The 15,637-nt window shown below is 42.1% G+C and overlaps 1 protein-coding gene across 2 annotated transcripts in view; it reads right to left on the bottom strand.

Moving 5' to 3' along the window:
- Positions 1-15,637, bottom strand: part of dstyk (dual serine/threonine and tyrosine protein kinase) — a 123,548-nt gene that overhangs the window by 65,370 nt on the left and 42,541 nt on the right. For both annotated transcript variants that reach the window (XM_048553188.1, XM_048553189.1), the window contains exon 2: positions 14,178-14,566. In XM_048553188.1, the coding sequence (XP_048409145.1) occupies positions 14,178-14,566 (389 nt within the window). The remainder of the gene's footprint in view (positions 1-14,177; positions 14,567-15,637) is intronic.

Below are 15,637 nucleotides of genomic sequence, written 5' to 3'. Positions count from 1 at the left end.
TCCTCTGAGCAGAGTCCCAAAAGTAACAGCCATGTAACAAGTCACTTATAAAGGACAGCACCTTACTGGTGAAGGGAAAAGCATTAAGATGTCAGTAAGAGTTATACAGCACGATTCACAGAGCCAGCATCCCAATATAGTGAGCAAAGAGCAGACAAACAATGTCAGCCACATTGCAAAACTATTTTTTAAAACTTCCCCTCTTAGAATGTGTAAAAGGCCAAGGAAATCACATTAGTAAGAATGTTTGAGCCTGCAAAGGCACCATGGGGGAGGAAAAGTAGGGAAATAACACAACCAGAAAAGACTGGAGGTGAAGGGACTAATTGTTGCAGTAATCAGAATGTTCTAAATGACTAGAATAATTTCGCAACATTTGGCAAGATCAGCAACCTGGGACCACAGAAGTGAGACAGAAGCAAGCTGAGTTCTGAATGAAATAGAGTCTGCAAAGGATCGAGAGACTAGAAAGCCACGTATTTATGACATCAACAAACCTTTTGGCAGGAATAAAAGTAGATCGATCAGGATATAAAGTAAACAAAATTAGGCATGAAACTAATGACTTCATTTGTTTAAAATGGTGAACCAGTGGAGGGAAAGTAATTGATGTCAAGATCAAAGAGGTGGGGAAGTGGGAAGACAGAGATCAATTATGTCTATGAGAAAATTCCCAACTCATGGCTGGGGCTGAGCGTGGGGACAGCAGTACAACATCTCATCTAAGAGGACAACACCTTAAAGTTGAGCGCCAAGCAATTTAGCACATAAGTTAGAAGACACTTCACCCCAAACATTTTATGCAAACAAATTATTTCAAATCAGATTGATAAACACTGTCACCCAGCAGTATCAACAGATAAAGAGCTGTGGCAGCTTAACAGAGCTGGGTTACAAAGGAGTTGAGATCCATTTGGGTGGCAGCCAGGCTCAACAGGCTAAATGGCCTGCTGTTTCCATCAAATTCATAGTCATTCAAGAAACCATTGTCACAAATGAGAGACGGAAGCTGAAATATTGGTCAGGGTATAGACAGAAGTGTGTTGTTAAGTCTCAAGACTATTTGACATTAAGAGAAGTAGGCCATTCTGCCCACTGCATCTGCTCCACCATTAAATGAGATCATGGCTGATCTAATCATCTTCAGCTCCATTGTCTTGCCTTCCCCCCTCCCCTATGACCCTGGATTCCGTCACTAATTAAAAATCTCTTCAGCACAGCTCAGCCTCAACAACCCTCTGCAGTTAAGATTTCCACAGATTTACTACCCTCAGGAAAAAAATCCTCATCTGCCTTAAGTGGTGACCCCTTCCTGAGATTACATCAACTTGTCCGAGATTGCACCACAAGAGATAACAATGGTCATTCATCTCCATTTGTGTGGATAAGGAGAACCACCAGTTTAATTGGGACAACATCAGGATTCTAAGACAGGCCAAACAAAGTCAAGCATGGAAATGCCTAGAGGCCTGGTTCTCCACCAAGGCAGCCATCCAACACACAGGACTGGACCCGACATGTACACACCGCTGCGAAGGAAAATCAGGAGTGAGTTAAATATATCCAACGGACTCCAGAGTTTAAACACCAGGTGGGAAAATACCTGTGCTTCGTCAGAGGCTGCACTGATGTTACCCAGCAGGGTAATGTAACATCTGCAAACCAATGAACCAGCTCAGTGAGCAAACCAACCATAGCATTTGATGTAGAGCTGGATGAACAACGCAGGCCAAGCAAAGAGAGCTGAGATTTTAGGGCAAGACCCTTCTTCGGAAAAAGTCTCGACCCGAAACATCAGCTTTCTTGCTCCTCTGATGCTGCTTGGCCTGCTGTGTTCATCCAGCTCCACAGCTTGTTATGCCAGATTCTCCAGCACTGGCTGTTACTACGATCTCTCCACAGCAGGTGATGCATTTTTTTCTGACCTGTGTAAACTTGATCCATTTCTAGTGAGAGCTAAACAAAGCCTATCATTGATGTCAAACATCCACAGTGGCAGGTCGTGCTAGCATAAATTTGGAAACTGACCTCATATTTAAATATATCATTAAACGAAGGGCAAACTAGATGTGTAGCAAAGGAAAAGACTTCAATCCAAATGGTCTAGCTTCCATGTTTTATTCTGGTCTTCAACATATTTTGGCACTTACATAGTATTTAAATATTGATTGAACAATTCAGTCTGCAAAAGGAGAATTCTGCACAGCATCATCTGATTTTTGAGTGGTGGTAGAAACAGAAATAGCAAACAAGCCTTCAGTTTAACGTGCCACCAAGAAGTCAATTTTGTGCAGGTGAAGCATTGAATAGGAGGTGCAATAACTTATTAATTATCTTCTAATTCCATACCAGCTCTTCAGAGCTTTGCTGCTGTGGGACACAACAGAAGGTAGAGTGGGACAAAATAAAGCAAGAATTAATGATAGTCTCTTGATGGCTGGAGTTCCCTTAAGTCATAGGCTATTCAGTGTAATGGAAAATGGTGCAATGAGGCAGTTTTTCTATTAATCCGTGCATAAAAGTAGCATCTCGAAAATTCAAGGCATGAATAAAATTTTCTTTTAGCTATGAGAATCATGGGAACATTCAGACACGGTTGGAGATGATAACAGGAACTGCAGATGCTGGAGACTCTGAGAATAACAAGGTGTAGAGCTCGATGAACAGCAGGCCAAGCGGCAAAGGAGCAGGAAGGCTGATGTTTCAGGCCTAGACCGTTCTTCAGGGATGGGGGAGGGGAAGAGGGTTCTGAAATAAATAGGGGAGAGAGGGGAAGGCGGGTCAAAGATAGGTGGAGAGCAGATAGACAAGTCAAAGAGGCAGGGATGGAGCCAGTAATGCTGAGTGTAGGTGGGGAGATAGGGAGGATGGACAGGATGAGGTTGAAAATGGGGGTGCAGCTTGAGGTGAGAGAAGGTGATAGGTGAGAGGAAGAACAGGTTAGGGAGGCGAGGATGAGCTGGTTTCGGGATGCAGGTGGTGGGGGGGGGGGGGGGGGGGGGGGGGTGGATTTTGATGCTTGTGAAATCCACATGGGAATCCTGCAGCCCAAGGGTATCAAAGCGGAATATGAGCTGCTGTTCCTGCAACCTTCAGGTGGCATCATTGTGGCACTGCATGAGGCCCAGGATGCACATGTCGTCTGAGGAATGGGAGGGGGAATTTGAAGTGGTTCACGACTGGGAGGTACAGTTGTTTATTGTGAACTGAGCGTAGGTGCTGTGCAAAGCGGTCCCCAAGCCTCTGCTTGGTTTCCCCAGTGTAGGCGAGGCCACAATGGGTACAGTGGGTGCAGTCTACCACATTAGCAGACGTGCAATTAACATCCGTTTTAGTGGAAAGTCTTCTTGGGGCTGGGATGGGGGTGAGGGAGGTGGGGCGGGGACAGGTGCAGCACTTCCTGCAGTTGCAGGGAAAAGTGCTGGGTGTGGTGGGGCTGGAGGAGTGTGGAGCGGACAAGGGAGTCACAGACAGAGTGGTCCCTCTGGAAAGCACACAAGGGTGGGGAGGGAAAAATGTCTGTGGTGGTGGCTTCGGATTAGAGACGGCAGAAGCGTCAAAAGATAAATGTGTCGGATCCGGAGGTTGGTGGGGTGGTACGTGAGGGCGAGGGGGATTCTATTTTGGTTGTTGTGGGGACAAGGTATGAGGGATGAGTTGTGGGAAGTGAGGGAGTCACATTTGGAAGGTGTTCTTGACCGCTGTGGCCCTTGTAAAACAAGGACCTTGAGGAGACCTTTGTTCAGCCAGAGAGTGGTGGGCCTGTGGAATTCATTGCCACGGAGTGCAGCGGAGGCCAGGATGTTTAATGTCTTCAAGGCAGAGATCGATAAATTATTGATCTCACAAGGAACGAAGGGCTATGGGAGAGTGCGGGGAAGTGGATTTGCATTGCCCACAGCCATGATTTAAATGGCGGCGTGGACTCGATAGGCCAAATGGCCTTACTTCCACTGCTATGTCTTATGGACATCTGACATGTGCGGCAGTGGAATGCCTCATTCTGGAAGCTCAATTTCTCCATCCCAGGCAAAATCCTAGTTAACCATCTCAGTATTTTCTCAAGTGCTATCACAGCCTTCCTGTAGTAAGGCAACCAGAACTGCACACAGTACTCCAGCTGTGGCCTGAGCACTACTCTGTCCAACTCCAACAGTACCTCCTTGCTTTTGTACTCCATGCCACAGCTGATTAAATGACGTCTCCACCCTCCTAAATTAACCTATTCACGTGCTCCGACTTCAGAGATCTTTGAATAATCACAAGATCCCACTCGGCTATCAAGTGTCCTGTTATTTATTAAAATACTCTCTCACCCTGTTCCTTCTTCCAAACTGCATCACTTTGCACTTATCAATGTTAAGTACTATCTGCCACTTGTCTCTCCATTTGACCAACCCATCTATGTCTTCAAGCACAACTACAACCATCTATGCTATTAAACACGCTACCAATCTTGGCGTCATCTGCAAATTTGCTTAACATTTCCCCTCCTGCCCCCCACCACACTCCACACTTGTGTTATTGCGTACAGGACAAGGCAGAAAAAAGGTCCTACTAGGATTGTTGCAGTACACTGCTAGATTCCAGCCTTCAGTCACCTGACAGCCTTCTAATACTTCCCTTTGTGTTCTGTTACTAAGTCAGTTTCTGATCCATCTCAGCAAGTTGCCCTCAATTCCAAGATAATAAAATGTGAGGCTGGATGAACACAGCAGGCCCAGCAGCATCTCAGGAGTACAAAAGCTGACGTTTCAAGCCTAGACCCTTCAGAGAAGGGGCCGAAGGTTGCAGGAACAGCAACTCATATTCCGCTTGGGAACCCTGCAGCCCAATGGTATCAATGTGGACTTCACCAGCTTCAAAATCTCCCCTTCTCCTACTGCATCCCTAAACCAGTCCAGCCTGTCTCTGCCTCCCTAACCTGTTCTTCCTCTCACCCATCCCTTCCTCCCACCCCAAGCCGCACCTCCATCTCCTACCTACTAACCTCATCCCACCTCCTCGACCTGTCCACCTTCCCTGGACTGACCTATCCCCTCCCTACCTATACTCTCCTCTCCACCTTGGGTCCGCCTCCCCCTCTCTCCCTATTTATTCCAGAACCCTCACCCCATCCCCCTCTCTGATGAAGGGTCTAGGCCCAAAACGTCAGCCTTTGTGCTCCTGAGATGTTGCTGGGCCTGCTGTGTTCATCCAGCCTCACATTTTATTATCTTGGATTCTCCAGCATCTGCAGTTCCCATTATCACTGATACAATTTTGCCCTCAATTCCATGTGCTTTCACCTTCTTAATCAGTTTTTCCCTGTGGAAGTTGGCCACAAGCTTTGCTAAAATCCATCTAAACTACACTAACTGAACTTTGCTCATCCATACGCTTGGTAACTTGCAAAAAAATCTTAAGTTTGTAAGGCAATACATCCCTCCGACAAAGCCAAGCAGACAATCCCAGGTTAATACCCATTTGGAAAAGCATGCTTGATTTGTTCCTGCAGCATTTTCTCCAATAGTTTCCCTAACACGAATCTGTAATTCCTGGCTCATCACTACTCTTCCTGAAAAAAAAGTGAAACCACACCAGTCATCCTCCAGCTCTTATCCTGTGGCCAGAGGATTTAAAATTCCTTGCAATTTCCTGCCTTACTTCCCACAGCAGCCCAGAAAGCAATTCACCCAAGCCAGGAGATTTGTCTGTTTTTCAGCCTGACAAAGCCTCAAATACATCCCAATTTCTTGTGGCAAACTACATCAGTTCCTCAGTCTCTTTCCCTGAATTCGGTCACTACTTTCCCCATTTGGGGAGTGAAGACCGAAAGGTAAGTATTCATTTAACACCCTTCCAATATCCTGTGGCTTCACACACATTGGGCCATATTCCTCCCTTGGTTAAACTCTTCCCTTTAAATGTATTTATAAAATACATTAGGAATCTCCTCAATACCGTTTGCAAATCCTTCTTCACGTCACCTTTTTGTTCTAATCGCTTTCTTATGATCCTTACATTCCTCTAGGGCTGCAGCTAATTTGCTCCCTCTGGACATGCTAAAAGCTCTTTTCTTCATCATCCATTCCCCAGTTGTCCTAGACACATGGGTTCTCTGAACTTATGACACCTATATTTCCCTCCGAAAGGACACATGTTGGACCAGCACTCTCCCTGGCTCTTTTGTGATTTTGATTTTCATTTATACCAAGTTTGTCCTATGGTTTTTTTGATCTTCTCCCAACGCAAGAAGATTTTGCTTTCTGCATGTCATGGTCTCGACAAACTAAACCTTGGACAAGGAGACAACTGCTTCCTCCCAGACGTTTTGTCTGTCGTATCATTTTACACTTGCCTCAATTTGACATTTCTCCTGGCTCACTTATTCATCACCTGACACCAGTGCTTCATACTTTGTCTGTGGGCACTTTTGGACTTAGGCTGCATTTTCAATCACTAACCATCCCCAATGAAAATGATTCTTCTCTTATGGGCTATATAAAAAAGAAATTGGGGCTTTATTCGTCAAGTTTCTAGACAAGCACTTCGGAAGACCAGCCAACGAGACAAGAAGATTCAGCTGGAGAAGAGTGGCACTCTCCCTCTTATGGGAGAGCACCAGGGGCTGCACAGCATTTTATGCTGAATGTTTCAGTAGGGGACTAAACTCCATTGAGCACTAATGACTTTACTGCAATGAAGCCAGCAATATAGAAACATGTTAAAAACAAATCTGATTCAACACTTGGTAACAACCCTATGAAACTTGTACTAACTGACAAACATCTCTTCTAAAAAAAAAGGAAGTTTTTTTGAAAGCAGTGGGGTGAGGAATAATCAATTGGTGTCTGTATATTGACTGCACCAACATGTCTATCATTTAAAAAGTACCCAGTTTTTAAATTGTGACCATGGTTACTGTTTGTGATAAAGGAAACAGATGTCAATACAGCAGTTTGGTTTTATTTTTGCACAAGATGCTTAGGTTTCCAATGATTACTTGGAAATTAGAGATATTCAGAGTGGACTTAGATAGGCTTCAATGAGTCCAGGTGTCTGGAATGAAAGCAACCTGAAAATTCAAGTCTTGCTTGTTCAAGTCACTTAGCCTTTTCTAAAGGAATTTCACACACCAAGGCAGCAAAACTACCATGAACCATTAGGAATCACAAACACTCAAGCTGTGCTACAATTGTCAGAGACCACTGTTTACTCTCCAGACTGGTTACTTCAAAACACCAGTCTTTTCCTTCAAATTTTGCAGGGTGCAATGTTTCATTGGTACCTTGCACCTACCAGGTTTGCAGACATCAATAACTTCATATCACCATATATTTGTCACATTGTATTCCCTCCCCCCCCCCGCCCACCCTGAAAGAACTGATGATTTAAACCTTGATAATTTCTAACACCCTTGAAGGGATCACTCTTGTGCCCACTATACATTCATTGTAATAGATCTTGGAGTGAGGTTTGCTCATGGGTTACATAATTACATGGTGAAGTCCAGACACCAATGCCCTGTCTATGCAAAGTCAGCTGACCTTAGCCAAGGGACAGTCTGCCCACTATGGAGTGAACCTACCACACATGCGCTCATCGTTAAAATTATACCAAAAAAACATGTTTGCAAAAAGTCCTACAAAGTGACCAGTATGTTTGAGCTCTGAGCATGTTTGATGGTTTACAAGTTCAGCCTGATAGCCTGCAAGTTGCGAGCATGAGGCAGAGGCGTGTGGGAGTGGGTGAAAGAATTGGAACACCATGACTCATACAACAATGTTATTTGTCAGTGTGGTTGTAAAACTGTACCATGTGTTGAACACATGAACCAGTAACACAATTGGCACAACTACATCAAGAATGACATAATGCTGATCACAGCTCCCAAAGCAGCACTTCAGGGGAAGCAGACAAGTCAAAACAAGAAAGGTGACTGGAGGTGATCAGACAGGAAAAGATTACCAAGTGTAACAACATAAAAGTTACGTACCCACGATACATCTCCAGTTAATTTCTTCAGACCTAGATTATTTCCAGTTACGTAGATGACTTGTTTTAAACTGAGAATGATTAATTCAGTTATCTGGAGTTTACGGCAAATCTCAGGTTGAACTGTAAATATAAAATCACGAAACTCTTACAGTGCATGCGGTGGCCATTTGGCTCTTTGTGCCTTCAAAAAAGGTTTATTACAGTGCCAAACTTGTTTTTTTTTTGCTTAGCTCAGGTAAATAATTGCCCCTTCTTGAAAGCCTCAAGGGCGCCTGCCTCCAACACTCTTCCAGGCAGTATTTCCATACCCTAATTGATTGGTGAACAAGAAAAGTTGCTCACCATCGATCCTTCTTTTGCACATCGCTTCAAATTTACACCATCTTGTTTTATTCGTTCCATTAGTGCCAACAGTTTCATCCCACTTACTCGTTTGAATCCTCTTGATTTTGAGAACCTCTCAGATCTCCAAAAAAAAACAATCCCAGCTTCTTCAAACTAACCTGCTAACAGAAGATAATCATTCTTTCAAACATATCCTGCACTTTATCCGATGTATTCACATCCTTTCTATAAGATGGCACCCAGACTTGTACATAATATTACAGCTGAGGTTTAACAAGTACACAAGATCAACATGATTGCCGTTCTACTTTCTATTCATATTAACAGAGCCAAGGATACCATCCATTTTATTTACTCATCTCTATACTGGAATGATTTGTGCACATGCAGAGGACCCTCTCCTCCTGCATCCATTTTTTTGTGTTGTATTTTATTGTTCTTCCTACTGAAATGCTTCACCTTACATTTGTGTTTCTGTTTGCATTGACATATAATTTGATGAGGGGCTGAGACATGGTTGACAGCAATGAACCTTCCCCCTTGGCCAAGGTATCAATGGCTGAGGGCAGAGATTTAAAAGGTCGAGGCAGAAGGTTTAGTGGACATGTGAGCAAAAAACTCATTCACCTAGAGGTTGGTAGAAATCACAAACACACTGCCTGTAAAGATGGTAGAGGCAGAAACACAAGATACCAGTAAAATATTAAGATGTACACTTGCAATGCCTAGGTACACAAGGTTATGGGCCAAGAACTGGAAAATGAAAATATTTAACTAATTATTTTTGATCAGCACAGACTTGATGGGCCAAAAAGGGCTTTTTGACACGTTTGCCGACCTCTATGGCTCAAGACTGTGCGAATCTCACCTGCCACCTATCCACCTAGTCCATTAGCTTATCTATACTCAGTTTCACTCTGTCCTCCTCACAGTTTACAATTTTAAGTTTTGTCAATTTGTAGATAACACACAATGTCCCTGCACACCAATACCTTGATGAATATACATCAGGAAAATGCCAGAGTCCCATTCCAATCTTTGGGGACCTGCAAAACAACTCCCTTTTTCCCCCAAAAAATCCATCGATCATTACTGTTTCCTATCACTCAGCCCATTTTGTACATATATTATGACTGACCCGTTTATTCCACGACCTCGCACTGCCTTCAAGTCTGTTGTGTGGCGCTCTATCAAACATTTAGGAAGTGCACATACATCCCATAGAAAGCTTTAACCTCATTACAGCTCTGTCACCTCTTGAAAAATACCTTTAGTTAGTTAAATGTACTTTCTCCTTTACAAAAGTTGCTGCAGTACCCTAATTTCCAAAAATGAGTTCAATTCCAAAACAATTAAAGGCTTGGATATTTGTTCAACTGATCCTAGTCCTTCGGGTACCCCAAATTCCTCTAACAGCACCGCAGGCATAGATGTATTACATAACCATTCATGAAGGTAGCTCACCATCATCTTCAAAGGGAATTAGGGATGGGGAAATAAATCCTGTCCTAGCAAGGGATGAACATATGCCATAGACAAGATTAGAGACGTTTAGGAAATTGTTTACCCAAAACATTTTCCTGTTAATTCACTCCCTGGTGTGCAGGGACAATGTGTTATCTACAAACTGACAACACTTAAAATTGTAAATAATTAATTCCTGATTAATTATTGGACTTTAAAAGACTGCAGGGCAAATAAAAGAACAAGATACTTGCTTAGCAGGTCATGAGTTAAATCGTCGGCTGAAAAGGTTTGTGAAAGCAGATTCAATAACTTATAAATAGAGAACTGGATAAATTCAGGGTGAAATGTAGAATCAAAGGCTCGAGGGAAATTATAAGAATGAAAATTCAAAACATTCATTTTATTAGCTTACTTCACAAGGTTTACACAAATGACCTGCAAAATGTACTGAGTGGCAAGATTTTTAGTATGACATGTTCTAAATCAGCTTACATTGTGCTGAGAGAAAAGCTTCTGTTAATTAAGAAAAGAGTCCTTGAGGTATGATACAACTTTCAAATGGAGCTGATGCACAGAACAATGAGTGAACCGAGACCAGAAAGAAAACAATTTTGAAGTCATAAAATGACACTTCAAAACTCATGTACTTGATCCACTATGCTGAATGTTAGCTATATTTGTAATTAGACTAACGGTAAACTACAAATAAAAGACACACAAGTTCCTGACAATTGCAGGGACAAAATCCTGGAACGCTAATCCTAACAGCATTGTTGGCATACCTACGCCCCATGGGCTGATGCAGTTCAAGAACTACCACCTTCTCCAGAACAATTAATATGGCATTGCCTTACAATGACAGACTTGGCTGGACTTCAAGAATTCATCCACCATCCATATTTACATTGAAGACATGGAAGCTGGGGAACTTGGGGAAATAAATATTAATGACTTGAAAACAAGTCCATATCACACAAGAGGTAGCGGTGTAATTCTTAACATGCATAAAAAGTAAATAAATCTCAGGAATCTCATCCAATGCATCTCAGCAAAACGAGATGAAATTGTTGGGCCCCTAGCAGAAATGAGTTTGCATGATCAGCAGCCATGGGCACAAATATCCCAACTTTTAAAATGATAGAAAGGCCCAGCACATCAGTGCAAAAGCTATGGCTGAAAATGCATATCCATCTTGCCCTCTTGCAGCGGTCCCCAGCATTACAGATACCAATCTTCAGCCAAGTTGATTCACTCCACATGCTAAGAAGAAACTGCTGGAGACATTGGATACTGCATAGGTTACGGGTCCGGAATACATTCTGCCAATAGTACTGACAGCTTGTGCTCCAGAACTTGTTGTTCCCCTACACTAGCTCTTCTAGTACAAATTACAACACTGGCATCTACCTGACAATATGGAAAATTTTCCAGCTATGTCTTGTATATAAAAAGCAGGACAAATCCAACCTCACCAGTTACCACCCCAGAATCTTATACGTTTAAATAAGATCACCTCACATTATTTTCAACCACACTGAGCATAGGCTCATCTGCTCAACTTTGCTTGCAGAGGACAAAGGTGATTCAGTTTGGTGGGACCAACACAGGAAACAATACAAAAATCAAAGGGTTCAATTCTAAAAGGAATGCAGGAGCAGAGAGTTCTGGATGCCTGTTTGCACAATCATTGACATTAGCAGGCAAGGTCAAGAGCACTATGAGTGAAGCATTTGGAATCCGAGGCTTTGTCAATGCTGTCTAGAGTACAAAAACAAGGAAGCCATATTAAAATTGTATAAATGTTAATTTAACTTCAGCTGGAGTACTGCATCCAATCTGGGACACCATATTTTGGCAAAGATTGGACAAAATTAAAGAGGGTAAGAGAAAGATCCACAAGAACGGTTTCAGGGATGAGGTTATTCACTGTCAAAGGTGGAGATGGTTTCTCTGGTAGAAGGAAGAATTAAAAGGAGATCTGTTAAGTATTGAAATTATGACTTGTCTGGGTGGTGTAGGGACAGGCAAAATCTGTGGCAATTCATAGACCGATCGAGAACCAGAAGCAACAGATTGAAGGTAGTTGTCAAAAGCAGCTATAAAAACGTCCATGTAGCAAACAGCAGTTTGAATCCAAAACATACTCCCGAGAACACGGTGGAGGCAATGAATCAAGGTTTTCAAAAAGGGAATTGAAGCATTTTTTTGACAAAGATACATTTGGAGTTGTACAAGAAAATAATAAACACGAACGTTAATTAACTGTACCTCAGGGAGCTAGCATTTGACGTGACACATTCAATGGTTTCCTGCACTATATGCCATCTATAAAGAGATTTAAAAGCCTTGTGTAATTTAACTGCAGCACGCTCATGGCTCAAAATCACCCAAGTCTCTTCATTACATTCTACCTCTAACCAAACCCAAACGACTCAAAGAAGCCACTCAATTGCATTAAAAGCTGCTACAAAAATCATAATCCACATAGACTGCAGCAGTTCACCACTACGTTTAAGGTTAGTTTGCAAGGGCCATTAAAATGTCAATCTTGTTAGTGGCAGCAATACGCCATGAATGGATTTTTTTAAAAAACAGTACCATCTGCAAATAAAACTTTGACTTGGACCAGAGGTCACATTGAGTCATACTAATTTTCCATGTGAGGAGCTATTGAAAGTGACATGTCAGCTACACAGCTCTATGATAATTCTAATATTAATTTCCAAAAAATTCAAATTTTGCCAGTCAATTTAAATCAAGAACATCAAAAGTGGCAATTCACTCTTCATCTAATTGTTACCAATCTAAAGTTCAGTTTCAGATAATTTCTAAGGGAACAAAAAGCTCAGTTAACTTAACTCACCAAACCCCTCACCACATGTCTGTTGATCCCCAAAATCTGAACTTCATTTTTCCTGACAAAAGACCACAAAACGTGAAACACGGTTTCTGCCTCAAACGAATGCCACGCCTGTTCAGTGTTTCCAGCTTAATTTGTTTTTAATGCACCCACAGTTCTCTTGTGCATTCCCAACATTTTAACAGGATACATGTTACAAATGCTCAAGTGGCTTGTTTCATTAAACTGGCTTCCTCTACAATGCTTTGAGAGTTAATCCTGAATTCTAGCAGTGGGACCCATTACCTCAGTCATCTCGTCATGGTTCTTGTTTTGCCTCTCTATGCTGCACTCTCACGGCAAACAAAACAGGCACACAGAAGTTTCATCCACAAAGGCAAGTTATGTTTTTGTGTTTGTTTCCATTTAGAAGGAAGTGTTTATCAAAAAGAATTTTCAGGGGGGAAAAAGGCCACAGTTCTCAAACATGAACATACTCTTCCTTTCCACATGCTCCACGCCATTTGAAATCACCAATGAAAGGTGTTCAAATTATGCACACCCCCTCTACAGCCCAAAATATTTATGAACCAAATCATTGCAGAATTAATCTAACGTAGACTTCATGTGAGTAAAGCTGTCTTGGTTGACCCCTACTTTGAGTCACAACATGAGAATTTAGGATTAAAGTGCAACCGAGACAATGATAGATCCTGGAATAGTTGAACTAGCTACAGAAACAGAATGGTGCTGCGCTATTCAAGTCTATCTTTTCAATCAGCCACACCCATGTCTATGCAGGAATGGTGGTCACATCAGCATAAAAAAGTGAACACGCCTTCACAACTATGCTATCACTCAACAGAACACATTTGATGTCAATTCCCCTTTTCCATTCAATCCCCAAAAATCGCTTGAATTTTCCTAGTGTTCAAAGATCTATTAGCTTTGAAGATGTCAATGCAGGAACATCCACAAGTTTCATTCGTAAAAATTCCAAAATTCACAATCTAAAAAGAACTTGATTCTCAAAATGATTCTTGATTATATCAACCTTTTGTCAAAGGCTAATCCTCAAGACCCTTAAGAAAGACAAAACAAACAATATACATTTTGCCAAACCTCCCAAACTTTCTATGCACAATTAGACCACCATTCATTCTTCTGAACACCAGGCCGTTCAATTCCCAAACCCAGATCATCAGTATAAAAAACATTGCTGATGTTGGAAAGCAGAGATAAAATGCTCAAAATACACAGAAGCTCAAGCAGCCATTCATCCTGCAACATGAGTAGACCCACCAACTTTAAGGGCATTTAAATGGTCATTGAATAAACATATGGATAATAATGGAATAGTGTAGGTCAGATGGGCTTCAGTTTGGTTTCATATGTCAGCGCAACATCAAGGGCCGAAGGGCCTGTACTGCACTGTAGTGTTCTATGTTCTATGTGCTAACACTGCAGGCTGATGACCTTTCAGAGTTTAAAAATGAACAAAACAAGGAAAAAAAAATCCCACAATACATTTCAACAATTGCATTACCTGCAACAACGGATGATGCAATGTTACTTCCAGATGTGCTGCACGATGTGCAGGATCTTGGCTATCATCTTGGATTTCCAGGTCCTCCTCAGGAATCGTATCCCATTTGCCCTGGTGTGCTGCCAGGTGATGAACCAACACATACTGACCTGGCAAAGCCAGGCTAATACTAGTCCTCTTTCCGTGGGTGAACTTCAAACGTCTCCTTTTGCACTTCTTCTCATTGCTGTTCCTGATGATTGGCAAAAGTTTTTCACCCAACAGACTGTTTAGTACATGACACTTGGCTCCACAGTTCTGACCCAGGATCATAATACAGGGAAAAGAGCCGACTGTTGCCTGCAGGTACTCTTCTTCATGTCGTGGGAATGATATGCAGCTCAAAGAACCTACAGAGCAAGGGAGAAATTGGCAACGTTACTAACATCCTGTATATTACGAAGCAATTAAAGTGAACCGGATCTATCATATAAATAGTGTGGTTACAACAGTTACTCAAGACTGCAGATATTTTCCAAATAATTCACATTATGATTCCCAAAAGTGACACTCCACAAGGCTCAAGTCAGAAATGTGATCAAACACTCTCCACTTAAATGAGATGAATGCAGAATCAACAAGACTGAAACAAACAGTTAAACCATATCAGAATCCCTTGGGGCAGTAAAGAGGCCATTCTGTCCATCGAGTTTGCATCTACCCGAATAGCATTCCATCCTTTTGCATTTACCACGATTAATCCACCAAACCTGCATATCTTTGGACTGTGGGAGGAAACCTAAGCACCCAGAGGAAACCTACACAGACACAGGAACAATGTGCAAACTCCACACAGATAGTCACCCAAGAGTGCAATTGAACCCAGGTCCCTGGTGCTTTGAGGCAGCAGTGGTAACTACTGAGCGTCTGGCCACCCAACCCAGCAGAACAAAGCAGCCCATTCATCACAACCATCATCTACAACATGGGTTTGATCTACTTATTATTGTCAAATGTGCCAAGATACAATGAAAAAAAGTGTTGTTACATGTGCTCATCAGACAAATCATCTTACAGAAGTATATCAGGATAACAGAACAGATGTACTGCAGAATCTCTGCAAGGTAACTTCAACATTTTCCAAGGCTCCAATCTTGATCAGTTTGAAGAACAAGACTAGCAAACACATGGGAACAAGAGCATTTAATTCCCAAACTCCCAAACCACCCTTAAAATCAGAACTATCACAGTCATTGTTTCACTGTCACTGGGTCAAAATCCTGAAGCTCTCAAAAAAATCCACAGTATATCAACTGCATGTGCAAGCTTTCAAAAAAGCTAATTTGCCACCAGTTTCTCGAGGGTATTTAGGATCAGGAATGTCTTTTAATAAGTGACAGCCATATCACATGGCTGAACAAAATCAACTGGCAAAGTTCCCAGGGTGCTGTTCATAACTAATTAAAAATAAGTCTCAAATG

This window comes from Stegostoma tigrinum, chromosome 21 (assembly GCF_030684315.1).
Source record: "Stegostoma tigrinum isolate sSteTig4 chromosome 21, sSteTig4.hap1, whole genome shotgun sequence".
Taxonomy (NCBI): domain Eukaryota; kingdom Metazoa; phylum Chordata; class Chondrichthyes; order Orectolobiformes; family Stegostomatidae; genus Stegostoma; species Stegostoma tigrinum.
Note: the sequence above shows the minus strand (reverse complement) of the source record. Positions and strands in the feature narration are given on the sequence as shown.